At 36.4% G+C, this 19490-nt stretch overlaps 1 protein-coding gene across 5 annotated transcripts in view; it reads left to right on the forward strand.

The window, feature by feature from the left end:
- LOC140158931 (C-myc promoter-binding protein-like) overlaps positions 1–19490 on the forward strand; it is a 120522-nt gene that overhangs the window by 17670 nt on the left and 83362 nt on the right. For 4 of the 5 annotated variants that reach the window (XM_072182210.1, XM_072182212.1, XM_072182214.1 and 1 more), the window contains exons 2-3: positions 13394–13603; positions 14963–15099. In XM_072182210.1, coding sequence (XP_072038311.1) covers positions 13433–13603; positions 14963–15099 — 308 coding nt within the window. In that variant the 5' untranslated portion in view covers positions 13394–13432. Of the gene's footprint in view, positions 1–4420; positions 4565–13393; positions 13604–14962; positions 15100–19490 lie in introns of those variants that run through there. The other variant, XM_072182211.1, reaches the window with a different exon arrangement.

Here is a 19490-nt window from a genome sequence, read left to right on the forward strand (position 1 = left end):
TGGAACGATTACTCAAGTGGTGCAAACATACTTTCATTTCATGAAGAATACTGTGTTTAGGAACATTGTGAAATGTTTGCGTTTCTCAGATCATTGTAATGCGATTATGCCAACAGTTTTCCCTGATGAAATACTGTTGCCAAGTAGATTGTTACATGATAGTGGGTTTATATGGTGGTAGCCTTCCAATGATGAGAACTTGAAATTCAATGCCAAGAGCACTGTCAATGTCTTGCTGTGAAATGTAATCAAAAATGCAATATTGGGATCATTGCATTTGAATGTGGGTGAAAGGTGGTTAATACAAAAACTTCTGATCTGTCTATAAAATGCACTTGATACTTGAATTAAATTTCATTAGGTTATGCTCCTGACTCCTGTCAATTGCAGTCCCCACCCCGGGACCCGGGCAATAGCGGGGACCTAGCCGGGACTTAGCCTGGGATGTAACAGCTCATTGGGTCCCCGCACTGCCGGGACATACAGGGTTGTAATGCATCTCGAAAGGGCCGGGGATCTACCCAGGACATTATAAAAGAGTCATCTCAACTGTGCAGGGTCGTAAGCGGGGGAAACACTGATCTGTTCTATCCACTTACCAGGGGAATCCAGGTTCTTTGATATTATGATTTGAGTCTCGGAATTCATGCACATTTTGTGATCTTTTTGGCGGTTGCCCCGGGGTGAGGGGCAGGGACTTGCCCGGGGATGTACAAGAAATATTGCCCCGCCATGCAGATACTTAGCCGGGACTGTTACATGTTTGTAACAGTTTCCTAAATTACGTCCCCGCCATCCCCGGGTCCCGGGGGTAGGGACTGCAACTGACAGCCGCATTAGTGTCACTATAGGCACATCCAATATGGTTCACGAGCATAAACTTGGGGAAATCTGCTGTGCCTATCCCCAGTAAATTGGGGATGTCACAATTTGTTTGAGTGATTCTTGAGTGCTACTGCCATGTGAACGGTGTATTTTGCGATTCTCAAGTGCTGAGGTTTTGTTTTTAACCTATTTTTATTTAAAAATAACATGGTTCAATTGGCGCAATACTGGATAGGTCACAAGTAATTCCATTTCCAAAGATGACAACATCAGGCATCGCAAAAATCGTGGATTCCAGGCGTCTGTGGAGTTGTGTGGACATGGACACACACTCGGGGATTGACTTAGGCATCCCAATGCTCGAGCATGCCGGTCCTCGAGAATTGTATGACCATTTGAACAGGACTTGTATTACGCTTGCATGGTTTGACCATCTCTTCCATCGATTTTGTATACAAGCTTTATTTTTTCATTGAGGCCCTGGCCTGCTTGTCATTTTGTTTTTCTGTATTGATAGATGCTTGACACAAAATGTCATTTTGGGAGCAATAAATAAGCAAAGGGTTGGAATAGGTTTGAAATGGGTACACACTCAAGTCCCTTTATTGCCAGGTAAAGGTTCGATCAGAAGTTTTATTCCACCATTCCATAAAAGAGGCAATAAAACTTTGTAAATGTCAAATTAGATCAATCAAGTATGTCACCGTTTAAAAAAAAGTGAGAATATGAGGACCCAAAAAGGGGAAGATCATATATATTTTTTATTGGTTAAATTTAATTGTGCATTCATATTCACTGTATATAGGCATATCATGTAAATGTGTTTATAATATATTTGGCCATTTCATGCAATGTAATTTGGAGAAAGAATATAGTTATGATTTAATTGATTTAACTGCTATTGAATTGATTGGAAGTTCATGGGCAAATGATGTTTACAATTGAATTGATGTAAATTATATGCAAAAAAATGGTAGTATCCAGATCTATCTAGTAATGAGCAAGCCATTGTGGTTGTGGTTGCGCTGCACTTTTCACTATTATGCAGACCATAGACTGTAAATGTGTAATATAGATATTTGTTTTACATTCTACGTGTGCAGACACAAGATAATGTTATTTGTGCTTTGGTTGAATCCACGTTCCAGACAATCTATGTTCCAGACAGACTGATCTAGGAACCTGTTTGATGCAGATCAAATCTGAAACTATTCCTGTGGTGTAGATTAACATGTGGTTATCTTAAAAATTGAAAAAATTGTTCATTTGTGGTGAATTGCTTGGCAACATTTGTTAATTTTTTTGTGGATATGGGAAGTGATTGTTGGTTAAGATTACATCACTCAATTGGTAATCACATGACTCACTATGAAAAATCATTAATATGTGCTGATTATGTACATGTACCGATATGCTTTCTATTTTAATTAGGCTGCCTAGATGGAATAGGAGCACTACTGGATTTAAAACAGAAATTTATTGTGGTGTATGAAAAAAGCTGGTACTTTTAGGTATAAAAAGGTATCTATGCTTTATTATTAGTTTATGCAGACTGCAGGTGCATGTTTATAATGGGTAAATTAATATGTTGATTCTTTACTCGCAGTTTCTAACAAATCCATACGTGTTTGGTGAACTATGATCAGTGTCTTTGCTTTTTGATGGAAAAATGTAATATAAAGAATATATTTACCTCACAATTCATGTGTTGCTAGCTGTTGATATAATTGGAAACGCTGAAATCTGCACACATATTGGTAAATTTCATGCAGAGTCTGGCTATATACTTGTGTACAAATTTGGTGGCTATGCTCGAAACTAGTGTTAAATTGCATTATGCTACCTGTTGTTATGAATGATGCAATTGAAGGATGTGACCTGTCAGAGTAAAATATGAATAATGTAAAGTGCATTGATTTCAAGAATCTATTTTATAATGATAGGAACCGTGTAATATTATGTAATGAAGCCTGGAAGTATTCTATTTCTTGATTTAATGCCAGGTCCACAGGAAATTTGCCAAACAAACTACATAATTATTAATATTAGAAAGAATAGTTTACCAACCCAAAGTGTTACAATTAAACAAGACGATTTAAGAAATAAACACAAATTATGACCGGCACACAACCCAACTTGGTTAAAAAATCAAGGGAATGTGCAGGTATGGGATTCGAACCCATGACCTTCCGATCTCTAGATGGACCCTCTATCCATTAGGCTACCAGCTCCCACTGATAAACAGTGGTTAAAACTGGGTCTAATGTAAGCAGTCGGTATATAATACACACAAACAAGCGAGCAAATAATCGTTCCCCATTGTGTTTATTTGTTCTTGTGCAGGATGCGTAGCCCCATTTACTTGTATTATGCTAGGGAAACGATTAAGCATCAGTAATGATCTCCTGTACTTGTGTACTTGCGTAATATTTGTTTGTTTACCACGCATACAGTTTGATATTTTGCTGATATGTCTTTCCGAATTTAAATTGCCCCATGGTGGAGGCATCCCAATCTACGCAAAGTGTCAAAAACTGCAACATTTTTAGTTCGTCAATATATTTTATTATCATGTTAGCAAATCAGATTAACACTGTTGTGGACTTTTGAATTGTACATGATGTAGTTTGGACTGTAGTTTGGTTTCTGGAAATTGTGTATGTGGGCTAAGATAAATAACTGTGTGTTTGTCCCTGATGCACAGGAAATGGTTTAGCCATAGATCAATATTGATGCTGAATCTACCGTTGTATAAAGCAAAAAGATGTGCCAGCTATTAAAATGAAAGAAATAGTCACCTTCGCTTCATCGCGTGGCCGAGTAACCATATTAAATATCAAAAATTATTGCAAAACCCACACAAATTTGATACATGTGCACTGTTTGCGCAAGCCTTTCTGGTTGAACTACAAAGTTTATACAATGCACATGCACGTACAGTTGTTATTACTCAGCCTATTGTTATGATTCAAGTCTATTGTTATGATTCACATGATTCTTGCTAGATTATTCTAGCTGTGTGGGTTTCACCATCGAAGTTGATCAACCAGAAAGTTGGAAATCACAATGAAGTAGTTCAGCAAACTTTTTAAGGGACACTATAGCCAATAGCCATAGGTGAATGGACAATTTGACACCCACACCATTGAAGCCAATGGCACCTTGGTAACTTGTGTGAATAACTGTTCTATTTAGCTTGCAGTGTTACCCAATATTTGTCACAATTTGCACGCACACACATGCACATATATTTTGAAGAAAACAGTTCTCGAAACGTTGCTTGATTCAAGCTTGTTTGGTTCCATGTGAGTGACTCAGTTTAAATCCTTGGAAAAAGTGAGCGATGTCAGTTGTTTTCACCGACATTCCTAGGACCATTGAGGAATAAAGGATTTAACACTCAATTCATTCAGTTATTATAATGCATTTGGCTGTGCTTTTCTGCTATCCCTTAGGGATTCAAAAGGATTTGTAGATTTGCATCGAAAAGTAGCAATCAGGCTGGTATTGGTCCTGCTGTAAGGAAATAGTGGGAGATTTCAGTGAAGATTGGGCATGCATTTGTGTTACCACGTTCACGGTATAGCTGTCAAATAAAGCTTCAGATTGTGTGGGAAAATTTGATATCTGGAATTCAGCAATTTGGTGCAATAGGAATTTCTTTGGCACAGTGCAAGTCCTAGAGACGGCTTGTAGAGCATATGAAGTGGTGCTTGATAGGGATTTCTACATCTTTCAGGTATGTCATGTATGTTTGCATTGGGTATTTAAACAAATGTTTATTGACCAAGAGAGTGAGTTTTGACATGGATACTACATTTGTAGTGGACATGAATCTTGCCTTCCTGCTGCAGGTTTTACACATAATTCAGTGTGTTAATGTTATTATTTTTTAGTAGGGTAGTAATAATGACCTCAATGGACCTGTAGGGAAGTTTGTTTATAAACATGCAGAAGTGGGAGGGGCAGTGCACATGTGTGATTTGGTTGAGCCACTGAATTCAGCTATTATAAAAAAGGGGGTGTGGCACTTGTGGTTTGCTCTGCTGGTGCATTGGTGGTGGTGGTGGTGGTGGTGGTGGTAGTAGGACAATTTGACAGTTATACCAAGGCTTGTGACACAGCCAAGAAATGATGACATTTGTATTGCAATTCGTATGATATGATTTTCAGTAGATAGCAGAACCTGAGAAAAAGCATGCAGTGCTCTATTCATCTAATTGCAAATTAGAAGTGGGTTTCTCAGAGAAAAGGGCTGAAGTGTCATCCATGTGTCATTGAAGGTCATTGAAATGCTGTGGGGAAGTGACAGACAGTCGGCTTTTAATTGTATGATGGATGGTGAATTTTAATTATAGGGACCTGTGCATTTATTTTACAAACTGATTTACAATGCAATACTATTTTGTTGACAGGTAGATTTTGAGAATAAAAATATGCAACTACTTAGCCCCTATTTTCATTGGCACCATGATTAAAATAATATGATCAAATTTTTAAATATTTAAAATTCTAAACTGTTTGAATGGCTTCATACACACCACCCACACACACCCCCTCACACATACCACCCTACTAATTATTAGACTTCCAAACAAAGACTGTAACTTTTTTTCCTATAATCGAGGCCTTGCAGGTCGCACACCCGAAGCTAGGCTCCAAACCACTTGACGTTTTACTATCCAACTGTTACCTGACTTGACAATGGCAAATGAGACATGGTTTTGTTTGCAATGTGCTGGTAGGTAGAGGGAGTCTTGGACATACTCCGTTGCTGGGTGTTCTCAGTTAACTCTGCAATTTCTAGGTACCTGCAGTCCTAGGTCTTTACAAACACAACCCCTTCCCCAATGCACATACCAAACATATGCTCACACATTTCAGTACGTTGAAAGCATAAACTATACAGTCAAATAAAATAACTGCAATCCTAGGAAGTTTGAACCTAGGTTAAATCATCAGAAAAACTATTATGCTGACAGTCTTGCAACAACAACATTTCTTTTTCTAGTGCTCATATGAGTTGGAATATTGCCATTTAGTTCAGAGTAAATAGCCTGTCTGTGTTTTGTGAATTGATGCAAACCAATATGGGCAGGTGTTTGGTACAGTGCTTATGTGCTGTTAACCAATTCACCATTTAATGCTGCGTTTCTAAAATTTGGATTTCCATTTTGTGCTGAGAAATATATGACCTCACATTGTGCAAAATGTTTTGTGACTGAAGTTGTGTTAAATAAAGGGTATTGTCTTTTTAAAGGTGTGTTTAAAAAAATTCTCAATTTAAGTTGAAACTAGCAATTTCAAAAATGGACTTTTTTTACATGAAACAAGCAATGTCTTTAAAAAAAAGACATTGGGTTTGGATATACACTTGTTTACCTCAAAATAACCTTTGCCCCTACACATAATAATAAGATGGAAAAACAGTGGAATGATTTATAACCCATGTGTCTTAACCACTTGGCCTTTCCACCTGTTCCTGAACCACTTGGTCAAGTGGTTAAAGCACAGGTTTCGTAAACCTGAGGTCCTGGGTTCGATTCCCAGACAGGATCATTTGTTCTATCTGTGTCCTTTATTATTTTCGACGGTGAACCTGCTGAAAAATTTATGTTTATTATACTATCAAGTGTAACTTTATTCATATGAACTGTCAATTTGCAAATTGAAGAAATCATTATTCTTTTTCAGGATTGTTAAATGTAATACTGTAATTGAAACCAGTTATATGTTTATAGGTTACCTGTGCATGATTTCATATGAAAACAGTCCAGCAGGTATCACTTGATAATAATAGTTAGTATATTCAATTTCTGGGTCACAGTATCATGTCCCATAGCATTATGCAAAGAAGACAACATTGTTTTGAAATTAAATATTGTGCTAGATACAGGATTTTATTACCCTTGATTGAATTACATAAGATACTGCGCAATATAAATATACGCAAAATAGCGATGTCTTCCCCACGGCTCAAGTAATGATACGCCGTTTTTTTCCCTTCATGTATTTTGTAGATAGCTTACCCATAGGCAATGTCTGAGCTGATGGTGTAGTGAGGGCAATGCATTTATGTTTGAATCAACAAATATGTAATTCATAAGGTTGAGGTGCACTTTTGTGTCACTTGGGTTTGCTGGATGGGATTGCTTACTTAGGTGTGTGTGCGTACTATACCTCAAAGGCTGGTCTGACAGGATAGCACAATTACATTTACACATAGAAGGCATTGCTCGATTTGGAATAGGGGTTTTCATGAAGTGCACTCTGCTTTACTTAAAATACACCTTGGGTTAAATGTAAATGTAGACCTGCTATGAAACTGGTCTCAAAATGCATAATTAAAAGTTGTTATTAAAAATTCAATGCAAATTAGAAGCTGCATCTGAATTGTTGTTAAGAAGGCATTATCCATATATTTAGGTGGATAGTGATGCCCTGTTAAGAGTTCAGAGACCCAGCTGTAGATGTGTGATAGGCAGATCAATGATGAATGAACTAACGCACCACTCGTGCGACATTGTTCTACATGTACTGAATAAATGGTAATAGAGAAACTATTAAAATTTGTAGTGTGAAAAAAATGCAAGTGCATCTTAGGCACATCTCTTGGATATGCTACTGGTATAATGACCTTTACATTTTGTAAACAAGAAAATCTTTTGTGTGTCTTTATTTTTAAAAGAAATGCATAAAATTATTACCAGTAAACCTGTGTTTTGACCAGAGTCATGACTATGGAGAAATCAAACCTCTGGCTCGTAATGTGATACTCTATGAAATACAATCAAACGCTATCGTATTGCTAATCCCTGTAATCATCGGTTCTCTGGTTCTCCCATTATAATCCACACGCAACTGTTTTCATCACTGCCGACTGATTGCACTGCTCTGCTAGAGATGCGACTGATAATATGTTTCTTGATCCCAGAGCAGAGATTGCATTGCATGTAATGACCGCATAATCTCAGTATTGACCGAACAGTGGCGATTCACAATGGTCATCATGACGTTTCTCAAGACATTGTCCACTTCGAGGGTAGTCAATATTTCTAATTGGTCAACCAGAGTGGAGCATGTCGGTCAGCGACATGAGTATCACTGTCAGATTCAAAGCTGTTGCTTTGTGGTATACATGTACAATTGTACATTAGTTAAATGTAATATCGTTGAGAGGGTTTCTTTGATGCGATTAGTGAGCATGTGTCTCTGCTCGTGTGTATAGTTGTGCGGCGTAGGGTAAAACCCTAGGTGGAATTTCCATCCCTTGCTGGTTGCTTGATATATGTGCATAATAAGTAATAGGTTGTGTCTACTTGGAAATAAGTAATTGCATTTAAATCTAGGGGCTGCATAAGGTATTTACATGCATTTATTTGCGCTGGGTGACATTTATTTTAGATTGGTGATGCTCTGTTGTCCATGTATGCCACATATGGACAGGACAGAAGAGCCAACAACATGAGCATTGAGCAATTTAGTTTTTAATCTTTTCATATCAAAATGCAAAATACTTCATGTTTCACATCTTAATGAACAACATTGAATCACTGAATATTTCAATCCTTATTAAGAGCAGGTTGGCTTAATGTCTTCTGGTCATGAAACTGCATCCAGGGATGTACAGTTGAATCAATGAGGCAGAGCCAGATACCAGAGACCTTTTATTGATGTTTTATATGCTGGGTAATGAAGCACAAGACATCCTCTGGCATTGCTGTAACTGTCATTATGTAAGACTGTAATGGTACAAGGAACAGTGCCTTCTTTCATTGAAGCTTGGTCAAGCTGCATTTATAGGGGCAAGTTGCTTCCAGGATGTGAACTGGCCCGGATCTTTATTGATGGTTAATACATGTGTGAATGAATGACCAGAAGGCATTGCTTCAATTGCAATTTGCAGGTTGATAATAAGGACCTATAGGGTATCATTCTTACAGAATCAATTGGTCATTTTGCTGCTGGGATGTTAACTGTTTTGATTGAAACCAATTACAGGATGGTAAATACCTGGTCAATAAACCAAATTCAATAAAACCAAGAACTCTGGCCTGTTGTGGAATTATGAGCAAGAGATCGGTTCATCAAATTGTAGGGGAAGTGTCATTGGATGTGAAGATTGAAATTGGAGAAAGCAAAATGTTTAGTTAGATTTTCAGACCATTCTTTATTTTTGTGTCAGACAAATAGTTAAAACATAAATTTGTACTTTATACATGTAGTTAGGCCTAAAGGTATGGAGAAAACTCTTCGGACATTTTACAACTATTTCCTCTACTGACCCACAATTTGATATTAATAGTATGATAGTATTTTGGTCAATATTTTTCAAGTCAATATCATTTGTTTAAAATTTGTAGATCTAAACAAAATGTGATTTGTGTGGAATTATGTTTAGTGATTGTACATGAAAATGTACAAAGAAAAAAGAAAACATTGACAAATCTATCAGTGCAACAGATGGAATAATATAAAAAAAACAAGCTAGAATTAAAATATTGTTTGTTTCAAAGCATTAACAGTTACCAAGGTCAACATAAATATGACAGATGGAAAGAATAACATGCAACTAATGGATTGTAAATGCATTCAAAGGGATATTCTGAGATTTTTTTTACTCCACTTTCAAATTGTTCAGGGTCTTTCTTCCTTTGATTACATATTTACCCGGTGTAAAATGATACAGGATCTATATCAATTTTCCTGGTGTGTTAAATTTTTAGAGAAACTGTCTTATATGGTAAAGTCGGAATGCTGACTGGCTCAAAAAATTACTTTGACCCTTACAAGTCACACATTGTGCCCAAAAATGCAACATTGTTCATTGTAGCATAGACTCTGAATTAGCCTTTGCCAGGTGCTACACTAAATGAAATCCTTGTTTACCATAGAAGATGCTAGTTGCTAGGCAACACTTACCAGATGATTTACCCTGATCTGAATGCATGTTTTCGCATATTTTTTTCACATTAGTCCACACTAGCAACAGCTTGACCAAAATCTTAGTATGATTTATGAATATTCAGAATCAACAATATAGTAAGTTTCCAATCTGGATGATTAGTACTATTGTTAGCATTTATTCACCCTGTGCCTCTTCGCCATTGTAGTGTGAAGTCAGTGGATCATTGTCAGATCAACTGGTTCATGCTATCGGTGTTCATATTACCATGATCATAATGATCACAACAAAAAGTCAGTGGTTGCTGATAGGTATGCAAACCAAGTGCGAACCAGTAACAAAGGTATGACATATATTCACTATGGGAATAGGCCTACAACTCAGGAACAACCTACCCATTGTCTTTATAGATCTGCAGGAGTGTACACAATGCTGAAGTTCATACAATATACATTATTCATGTTGTGGTAATTGCTATTGTCAAATGAACTGAACATGTGTGGCTAAATCCTTATCATTCATAAAATTAATCATTATTTACTGATCAACCCACTTCCTAATAGTAAATAATTGCACAACTGTACTTGAATATGAATATTAATGTAGGCATGATAAGCTGTTTGTCTTTGTAACGGTTTCTATTTCTTTCACAATCTTTTGTGCTATTGGTATATACATGTAGTAATGAGTCTATGGTGACAGTTATTGTCACACAAAAGTATTGAACCAGCTGGGATGGTAACAGTTAAATGACTTTCGTGGTTGTACATGTAATGTCATAATGTGCTACAATGTATAATGCTGTGTAGGTTATATTCAGTCAATTTTGTGATTGAATCTTTGGATCAGTACAGGTAAGGCATAATAAGTATGTGAAAGAAAAGTCATGAATGTGAAGGCCTATTTGCTGAGTTGCATCATACATCATGTAGGCCTCGGTGTTTGTTCTGATTTACGTCAAGTACTCGTACATACACACGTCAGCACAGTCAACTGAGGACATCAACCTATTGAGTTTGATTGAGACACTGTCAATTGGGATGGGACACAATTACCAAAGTTTGTGCCATCATCAATGTCAAAAATGTACAGATAAGATTCTGGTAACTGGATGAAATTTCTAAATCACATACATGTAATTGCCAATTTATGGAGCTAAGATCTATAAGTATAACTCTAGTTTCATCCAATATTTCATATTTTGGCCATGGGTGTCTCGTCAGGTTTGTTTCGAAGTATTGTGGGATGCAAATACGATTGAACTATTACGGTAAAAAGTGGAGATGTTCATGGAACATTATTTTATTTCACTTTTCACACTCAACATAACTGCCAGCAAAATAAAAACACCCATGTTCTTTTATGCATCTTCAAAAATAGGTCTATGTACGGAAACTCAAAATTGCAGTCAAGAACAAGTGAGGTAGTTCAAATCGGCAAAGCGCAAAATATTACACACGCAAAAAGTCCCATAGACAAGAAGAGTAAGGTGTTTGAGTTTATACATCATAATACATGTAACTGTTGAAATAACCTTGCTCTGTTTTGCTAGATGCATTTAGCTCTTTACATTTGTAGTTAGTATTCATGACTTGGCTCTTTTAGTGAGTGACCATCTCTATTTCTTCTGGCATTGCCATGTGTCATATTTAGTGCCTTAGGTCACATGTCATGAATTGGTCATCTTTTGCGTAACATAATGTTAAATGATAAAAATATCACCAATTTTGATTCACTTCAACACAACTTTTAATGAATACATTTTAGACCATTAAAAGTATATATTTCTGAAAAGCTTATATTACAAGGATGCCAAATCAACAAAGTATAACATCATAATACAGGGTGGGTAAGAAATATACAGGGTGGAACATCAACAAAATTAGCATCTTTCTTGTCATGGTAAACCCCATATTTTCTTTTTATGAAAGCTATGTATCTCAAAATAAATATGGATTCAGAAAGACATTACATGGGCCCTTCAAACAAATTAGGAAGAAAGAGTTTGGTATCCCTTGCGTTAAACATACAGGGTGGTCAAAAATTGTAAAATAATTTTGCAATTTGTATGACATTATCAATCAAAACTTTTTTCCTCCATGTCTGGCACTAAAACTAATAGCAAAATTGAATTCCTCATCAAATTTCCTTTAAAATATGTGTACTTTTAAATAAGCAGGGTGACTCGGGCAAGAAATAGGCCATTTAGAAGTGTCGGATCATTATGTGCACACTTTGTACAGTAACATAGGGAAAACTGTCTTAATTAGCAATTAGTTAGGCAATTAATTAGTTACATCTTTTGTTACAGTTGATCTACTATGAGGTAGGTCTACAATCCAGGATGATATGTGTGCAATTTGTGGTCCATGCTAGTTGTACTTTTTAAGATACAAAGGTTTGAAGTTTGCCATATTTTCACAATTTTGTGTACAACCCTATGGAGCTCACCTGCCCCGGCTCACCCGCCCCGGCTCCTCCATTGACACATCTTACATATTGAAGTATAAATCTCAAAGTAGTTGTCCAATTGACTTGGGGTTTTTTGTATTTGACAAAGAACATAATTATCTACAAAATGACACCAAACTTTCTACAATAGGTATTATACTTTTAGAATAAATCAAACTTGAAGTGGGAAGAAAGCATTTTCATGTTACGGCTCCTCCATTTTTGGGTGACCTATTTGTGACATGCGACCATTACTGTAAAAGACCTTGTTGTAGTGTTGATTTTGTCATATTTATAAAAGGTTAAGTTTACCGCTCCCATGATGTAGGTTGGCAAATAGACTTGATGTTACTTTTTAGTCTAGTCCAATCAGGGCTGTTCAATTGTTTGTAAGAAAACAGCAAATTTGTCTTTGTAGAAACACCTTGACACACTGAGATGGTCTTTTTGATAAATTTGGTTGAAAATGTAAAAGAAGTGGATACAAATTGGAATTGATTATTGATAAGATCTCTTGCTGCTGATATGCTGAGGTATAGGACAAGGTTTCATTGTGGCAATATCAATAGCAATTATGGAGTGTTGTTGGAAACAGAACAAAATTTCCTTTAACAATGAATGGTTGGTTACAAGTATTTTCCCTAAATAAACCTTTTAATGACATCAGACCGATCTTGCGTAAATGAGATTGACATTGATGTCAAATTAAAGAAATACGTTGTTACAAAAGTAAACAATGCTATTGTTGTTGATTTTAAGTTTTACACAACCTTTCTCTCTCTGCACACTACATCTGGAAAGAACAGACATTTGATGGTAATAGTTTTGCTGTGCAGTATCATGATATAAATAGTTTGCTGAGATTGGTCAACCTGCACTATGGACCACAATGACATCATCTCAATGGCATAGTCCATTAACCTCAGTTGAACAATCATAGTTCAAAATTGGACCTCAAGTTGCAGAGTATGAGTTTTTGTACCCAAATTTTCAAAGGTCATTCAATGATGTACAAATGTATTGGGGCTAAAGAATTGTGCGCTATTAGATGAGAATGTTTTGGATCCTAGTGCTGGCCGCAGTGCTTCAAAGAGCACTCAAGATGAAAGGTGTAATGACTTATGCTACTGACAGGTACATGTTAAATACATGTAGAACTTGATTTTGATGTCTATATTCACCATTCTTTCTATTTTTTTGTCATTTCTGCAGTTACCAAAGTGAGATAGGCCTTGCGAGGCCATCTACACCATGATGGAGGATCACGGACCACGAGTTGCAGACTACTTTGTCGTGGCCGGCCTCACTGAGGGTTCCAGACCACTGGAAGAAGAGATATCTAGCGAGGGTAATCGTAAACCAACAAAGTCGCTGGAACCCATCACAGAGGTAGCTGTGATAGTACGCAGTCAAGGAGAAAAGGTAGATATTGTAATATGATGTGGAAAATACAATTAAAATGAAATGGGTCAAGTAAAATATTTGATGTGAAAAATATTGAGGAAATTACAACAATTCAAATATACTGTTGTTACTACAGATATTACTACCAGAAAGAAAAGAATGACCTTTGAGTATGTTGTCTACAAAAACTCATAATCCACAACATGGGGTCGCCTTCAACATGGGATCACCTTTTGAGCTATGCTTGTTGAATGGAAGTTACCCGGTATTGAACTTTGCCATCAGGGAGATGAGATCATTTTGTCTCCTGGTGACTAGAACTGAAGTAGCAATGCTGCCAATCAAAACAGAAAAACAGAGCTTGAAATAAGAACAAAACCACTGATTTAGCCACACATTCCACCAGCTGAGCTAGCTTGTTAGGAGGCCATTCAACCAAGCATTTCCTTTTTACCAAATTGGCATGTTACATTTGATGATTGAATAATCCATGAATTGTGACAGGCAATTCCTCTCTATCCTGTCACACACACAACCATGAAGTCCCTAATTTGGTGTGGCAATGAAAATTCACAGTATACGTCGCCAACTTGCCAATATTGGACGTTTTACTAGCGTATTTGTGTGTAGGACTGCATCTGCATCGGTTTTTGCCTCCAAACGAGGACACACAAGACGCCAAATTGCCATTATTGCAAGTTTTGCTAGCGTATTTGTGTGTGGGACTGCATCTGCGTCGGTGTTTGTCTACAAACGAGTACACACAAGACTTTCCACATTCAAACCGTGGACTTACCTGCAAGTGAGCACCGTCCTCTGTTCGCATAGGTCTGTAGTAGGTCACAATTACATGCCAAATACATTTTAGAGATACGTCCCATAGTATATTGTGCATTAAAAATGCCGACCGTGGTTAATTGGCATATTTTGTACTGTGTATCGTACACAGATATCAACACCAAAAATAAGCCATTTTGGTCCTGGTATGTCGATTACACATCGCTTCAGGTGTCCTTGTTTTTTTATAACTATTAGCAATACACAATGTCCGCTATTGTCGCTGTGGATGATGGGGTGTGTGTGTAATGAGTATGTGGAAGTGCGCATAATGTCTAATAACCCAAGTTTGGGGTATCAAATTTTAAGCATAAAACTATAGAGGTAAATCTGTTTATATTCAGTAGCAGTAGTTCAAAAACCTAGCCATCTGATATTACTGCATCATGTATCTTATAAAACCAAATCTGGGCATCAATTGTCTAATGAATTCTAAATACTACAGGGCAGTTTAGTTTGAGCAAGAAGCAGGAAAAACATCCATATGAAGTTTCAATATTAAACAATTGTTTTTACTTTGCCTTTTCTGTCATGTCACAGGTGCCTGAAGGGTACACGTGTGTAGAGACTACTCCGCAGGGTTTTCCAGCCGACCTCAACCACGGATGCCTTGGCAGCCCATCTATTTTTCTCTGTCTGAAGCGAGGATTTGATAAACCACCACTGACAGATCTTGGGTAGGTCCTAGCTGAGGATATTTATTAATATTTTAAGGTGATTCAGATTGTTATCGGTTTAAATTTGATCATTCCCCTAAAATTGATTAAATTTCAACATTGATATAATCAAATTTTAATTTTAGGGAGCTGTACTGTGTGTCACTCACAGTCCACACAACAAACATTAAAATTTAAGGTATATTTTAAAACTGGTCAACATCACTCACTTTTTGAACCAAATATTTTAGAGAAACCATTCTCCGTCATCAGCGGTACTGTAATGCTGTTGGTAGACTGAATGGTGATTCTCTAGTGTTTCTAGATGTTCTATTCCCAACACATATTAATCTCTTCATTCCCAAAACATAAAAATGTTTTTAAAATGTTACAAACATGAGAATAATTAGACTTCAACACTACTTGTTTATTTCTCTTGCCGGTAGCGCTGTTGAGAAACTTCCTCATCATCAGCTGATGTTGTAGCTCTTGAGGTTTCTTGAAAAAGGCTTGAGACCAACCTGATCAGATGATGCTATAAACATGATCTGGTTTCGGTCAAAAAGTTTTAATAATATTTAAATCTCGGGTTATATAAGGTCATAAAAACATTTTTGAATGTTTTTATACGAACAAATGCTACAACAACAGTTTAAAAAGGTCAAAATGAAATGTTATTGTAAAATATTCTGTCAACACTTAGATAACATTGTGTTAGAATGTTTTGCAGTAAAGTTTTCAAAAATGTTTTTGAATGCTATTGAAAAAGTTTATACCCTTAATAATATACTCATTAAATAACCGGACATTTAAACTTACCTTTCTATAAAGATTCATTATGAAACTTTTGATGAAAAATGTTTAAGGGGCATGGAGCGGTTGTTATATGGTAATTTCCCATCTTGCATCACCTCAATGTCATTGCCAATAATTGGATAAGTTCAGCATGGGTGTTTATTCTTAGACATGTAATATTATATTTGACCACACAATGAAAGAGTGAATTAATTAAAGATGTTACATCTATAAGAAGAACGCTTAAGCAAAAAGCATCTCTTGGCAGTGCTTTGAGCCTTGGGTATTTTCAGATATATGTGAGTGTAGACAAAATAAGTAGTCCAGGCTAGTACCAGGGTGAATGCCCTGGTAATATACCAATCATTGAGTGTTGCATCATTGATGAGAAGCCCATGAGATCAATTAGATTGGCCATTAAGATCATCGTCAAAGTTGTCCGTGTAATTATATTGGTAATTGCTGGAAGCAAACTAGAAAAATAATATCAATTTAGAAAGTGATGTGATCTTTGACATTTAATTTCCATTTTTGTCCAAGAGTTGGACACAAATGGGATGACAAAGAAGATTGTGTTGTGAAGAGAGATGAGTTTGACATAAGCAGCTTTGCATTATTGTAGGTATAATAGCGTCAGGTAACATAATCAGATTTGTATCACTGTAGGTATATTGTGTCAGGTAACATAATCAGATTTACATCATTATCGGTTTAAAAACTATTTTTGGTCATGATCATTTAGGTATGACTTACAAGGCAATGTATAAAGGGGATTATATGCAATTGTACCAGTAAATAATTATAATAACATCTGCAGAAAACTAATAATCCCTGTATTTTTACAATTATTATTTTCTTTTTTTGCTACAGCAATTTAAAAAAAATTGCTTGATTTCAAAGTTACTGTGGGTTTTCTACATTTTGGATGAAATAACCTCCTAAATACTCTTTCTCTGAGTTTAAACTGGAGGTGTGATGAGAGTGGACTAATTTTTAAGGCATGATCGAGCACAGTCATCTGTCAGGGAATTCTTGAAAGTAGCTATGGATGGTTGGATGATTGTAGTAGGTGGGAGAGAGTTCCAATCCTTGACGGTTCTTTGAAAAAAGTAGTTTGAGTATGCATCAGTCCTGGTCTGGTGAATTTGGAATTGGTTGTTGTGACCTCTACTGGAACGTCTTATTTTAGGGGTGATGTAATTATTGTGGTTGATGTCCATCTGTCCGCTGCGGCTTTTGTAGAAACAAGTCAACCTCCCTTTACGGCGTCTGTCTTGAAGGAGCGGTTAGTTCAAGGAATAAAAAGAGATCTACATCTAATGTAGATCTTAAATAACAAGTTTATTCATTCATTCTTTCATTCTATCTTTATTCTGGGATTGCTGGTAAGCTCCATCATTATTTAAGTACTGATCAAACAATATAAATCTATAATCGGACAATAATTACGAAATAAAGAATGCAACATATGTTTTTAAATTTAAATTTTTGGTGTTTAAAGGTTAATTTGCATACAGCACAAAAATGTGGAAATATTTCATGTATTGCTTTAAAATCTTGCCAAGAATTAGCTCTGATTTACGATAATATTTAGCATATGAACCTTGTTTCTGAAAGGGTAGGCCCAATCCAATGGTAAAAGAATCTGATAAAATTGCAGACAAAAATCAATAGGTAAAAGCGTGTGACATACTTCTCTTTTTATTCCTCTGGTTTTTTCACATTGTCAAGAGGTAGACTTGGAAGTAATTCAAATTGGGCATGACATTTATAAAGAAAGTTAATGCTTTTAATTTTCCAGGCAAACAACCCAATACAGTGCTGATGAGGGTTGTAGCTACGCTGGGCGGTGGCGAGCGGACCCGCCCGGCACTCTTAATTTCCACCTGGCACTCAAGTTAATTTTGAGCCCAAATACCCGGCACTCCAGTCTCAAATGTTTCAAAATCAATGAACAATCAGTATAAAAATTAGCAGTTCTCATCAAAATTTCAATTTTTTTACCATTTCATATAAATTTCACCCGGCACTAAAATTTGCCTAGCCATAACCCTGGTGCTGATCATCATAACATTTACATAGTGAAGTTACTGAAGAAATTTAAATTCAAAATCTAATGCTTGGGTGTCATGCTTTTAGAACCTATAAAGTGTGCAAAAGGTACCGGAATCGCTTATCACATTGGTATGCCTTTCAAAAGATATTTGTTTTCATAATTTTAGAAATTTCAATTAATCAATTCACTGTTTATTTATGCACCATTTTTATAGGCACTGGCTTACATGTATAATGTATTCCTACGCTATCTCAGCTCTCCAGCCCTTCATCTGAGAGAATGCGAGGTCAGGTTTGTCACCTCTCGACACCGAAATTTGATTAGATTTTAAACCATTATATGAAGAAATGATAGAATATTATTGTATTAGAACTCAAGTGAGATTATTAGATTCTTTGGCAAGTGATACTACAGAGATGATAAAACCAGATGCATGCCTTGATCTACATGTAGTAGAGAATATGAGACAGGAGGAAACTGGGGAGCATTATAATCATTCATCTAAGCTAGGATAGCTGGCAAGCTTGTGAGTGATCTAGATATATCCACATCTTCTAATTCCATGATCTTATCTAAACCAACCAAAATTGGGAAATTAAAGATTGATCAGGGAGGGAATGAAAATTGATGGTTTCTCCTCACTGAGTTTGGCATAATATATTAACTCGTCTGGTGGTAATATGCATAGGATGCCCTGTTTTCATAATCTTTGATTGGATTTGAAATATATAGGTTATGCTAAGCAAACATTACACTGTTACAACGTACTGTGGATTGCATGCATGTTGCAGTCAGCTTGTAACGCCACAAGGCACTGGCATCACTTTCAATTAGTGCAAATTGAACAGGCAACGCATCTATTCGGGAAATAAAAATGTCACAAATTGAATCGTTCTGTGCGGTGTGATCATGTGTTTGAGTTGCTTCTTTCTTGTAAATGCAGTTTGATGCATTGTAGCATCCATGATTGAATTATGTGTTAAATAAAATGTAGATGCGCATGACCTGGCTGTTCCCTGGACTCTAGTCATGGTGGATGGAAAGGTTACCGGAGTCAAATTTGATTTACTTCATAATGGGAACAACTTTATGACACTTGAGTGTTATTGTAGTATAAACAAAAACTGATCAAGGGAAGCTCAGCAAATTTGTAAGAACTTCTATACTTGCAATAGAATATCTGTCCCAATTTCTGTAATTTGTTTTGGGCAGTATGTAGAAGTGAAGTGTATCTTAATTAATGGTGTGGTCAGCGCATTACTTGACTGGTTTTCGAGTTGTCTCCTGAGATGCAGCTATTCTTGTCATTGTCAGGATTGTGCAATTAGAATCTCGGGGCAAGCGAGGTGACATCAGTGTGTATTTATGTGTGCTCAATAGCGCCTGTCTTGTTTACTGTACGCTTCTGTGACTGGCATTTAAAACACGGTTAATATGACCAGTACTTATCCAGCAATTTGCTACTGCCAAGAGAATTCGAACAGAATAAAGATGAAGGGGTGGGAGAAATATAAAATATTTCTCTAGGCAACTTTATTTTATTAGGAAGGTGGCATTATTT

Source organism: Amphiura filiformis, chromosome 8 (assembly GCF_039555335.1).
Source record: "Amphiura filiformis chromosome 8, Afil_fr2py, whole genome shotgun sequence".
Classification (NCBI taxonomy): domain Eukaryota; kingdom Metazoa; phylum Echinodermata; class Ophiuroidea; order Amphilepidida; family Amphiuridae; genus Amphiura; species Amphiura filiformis.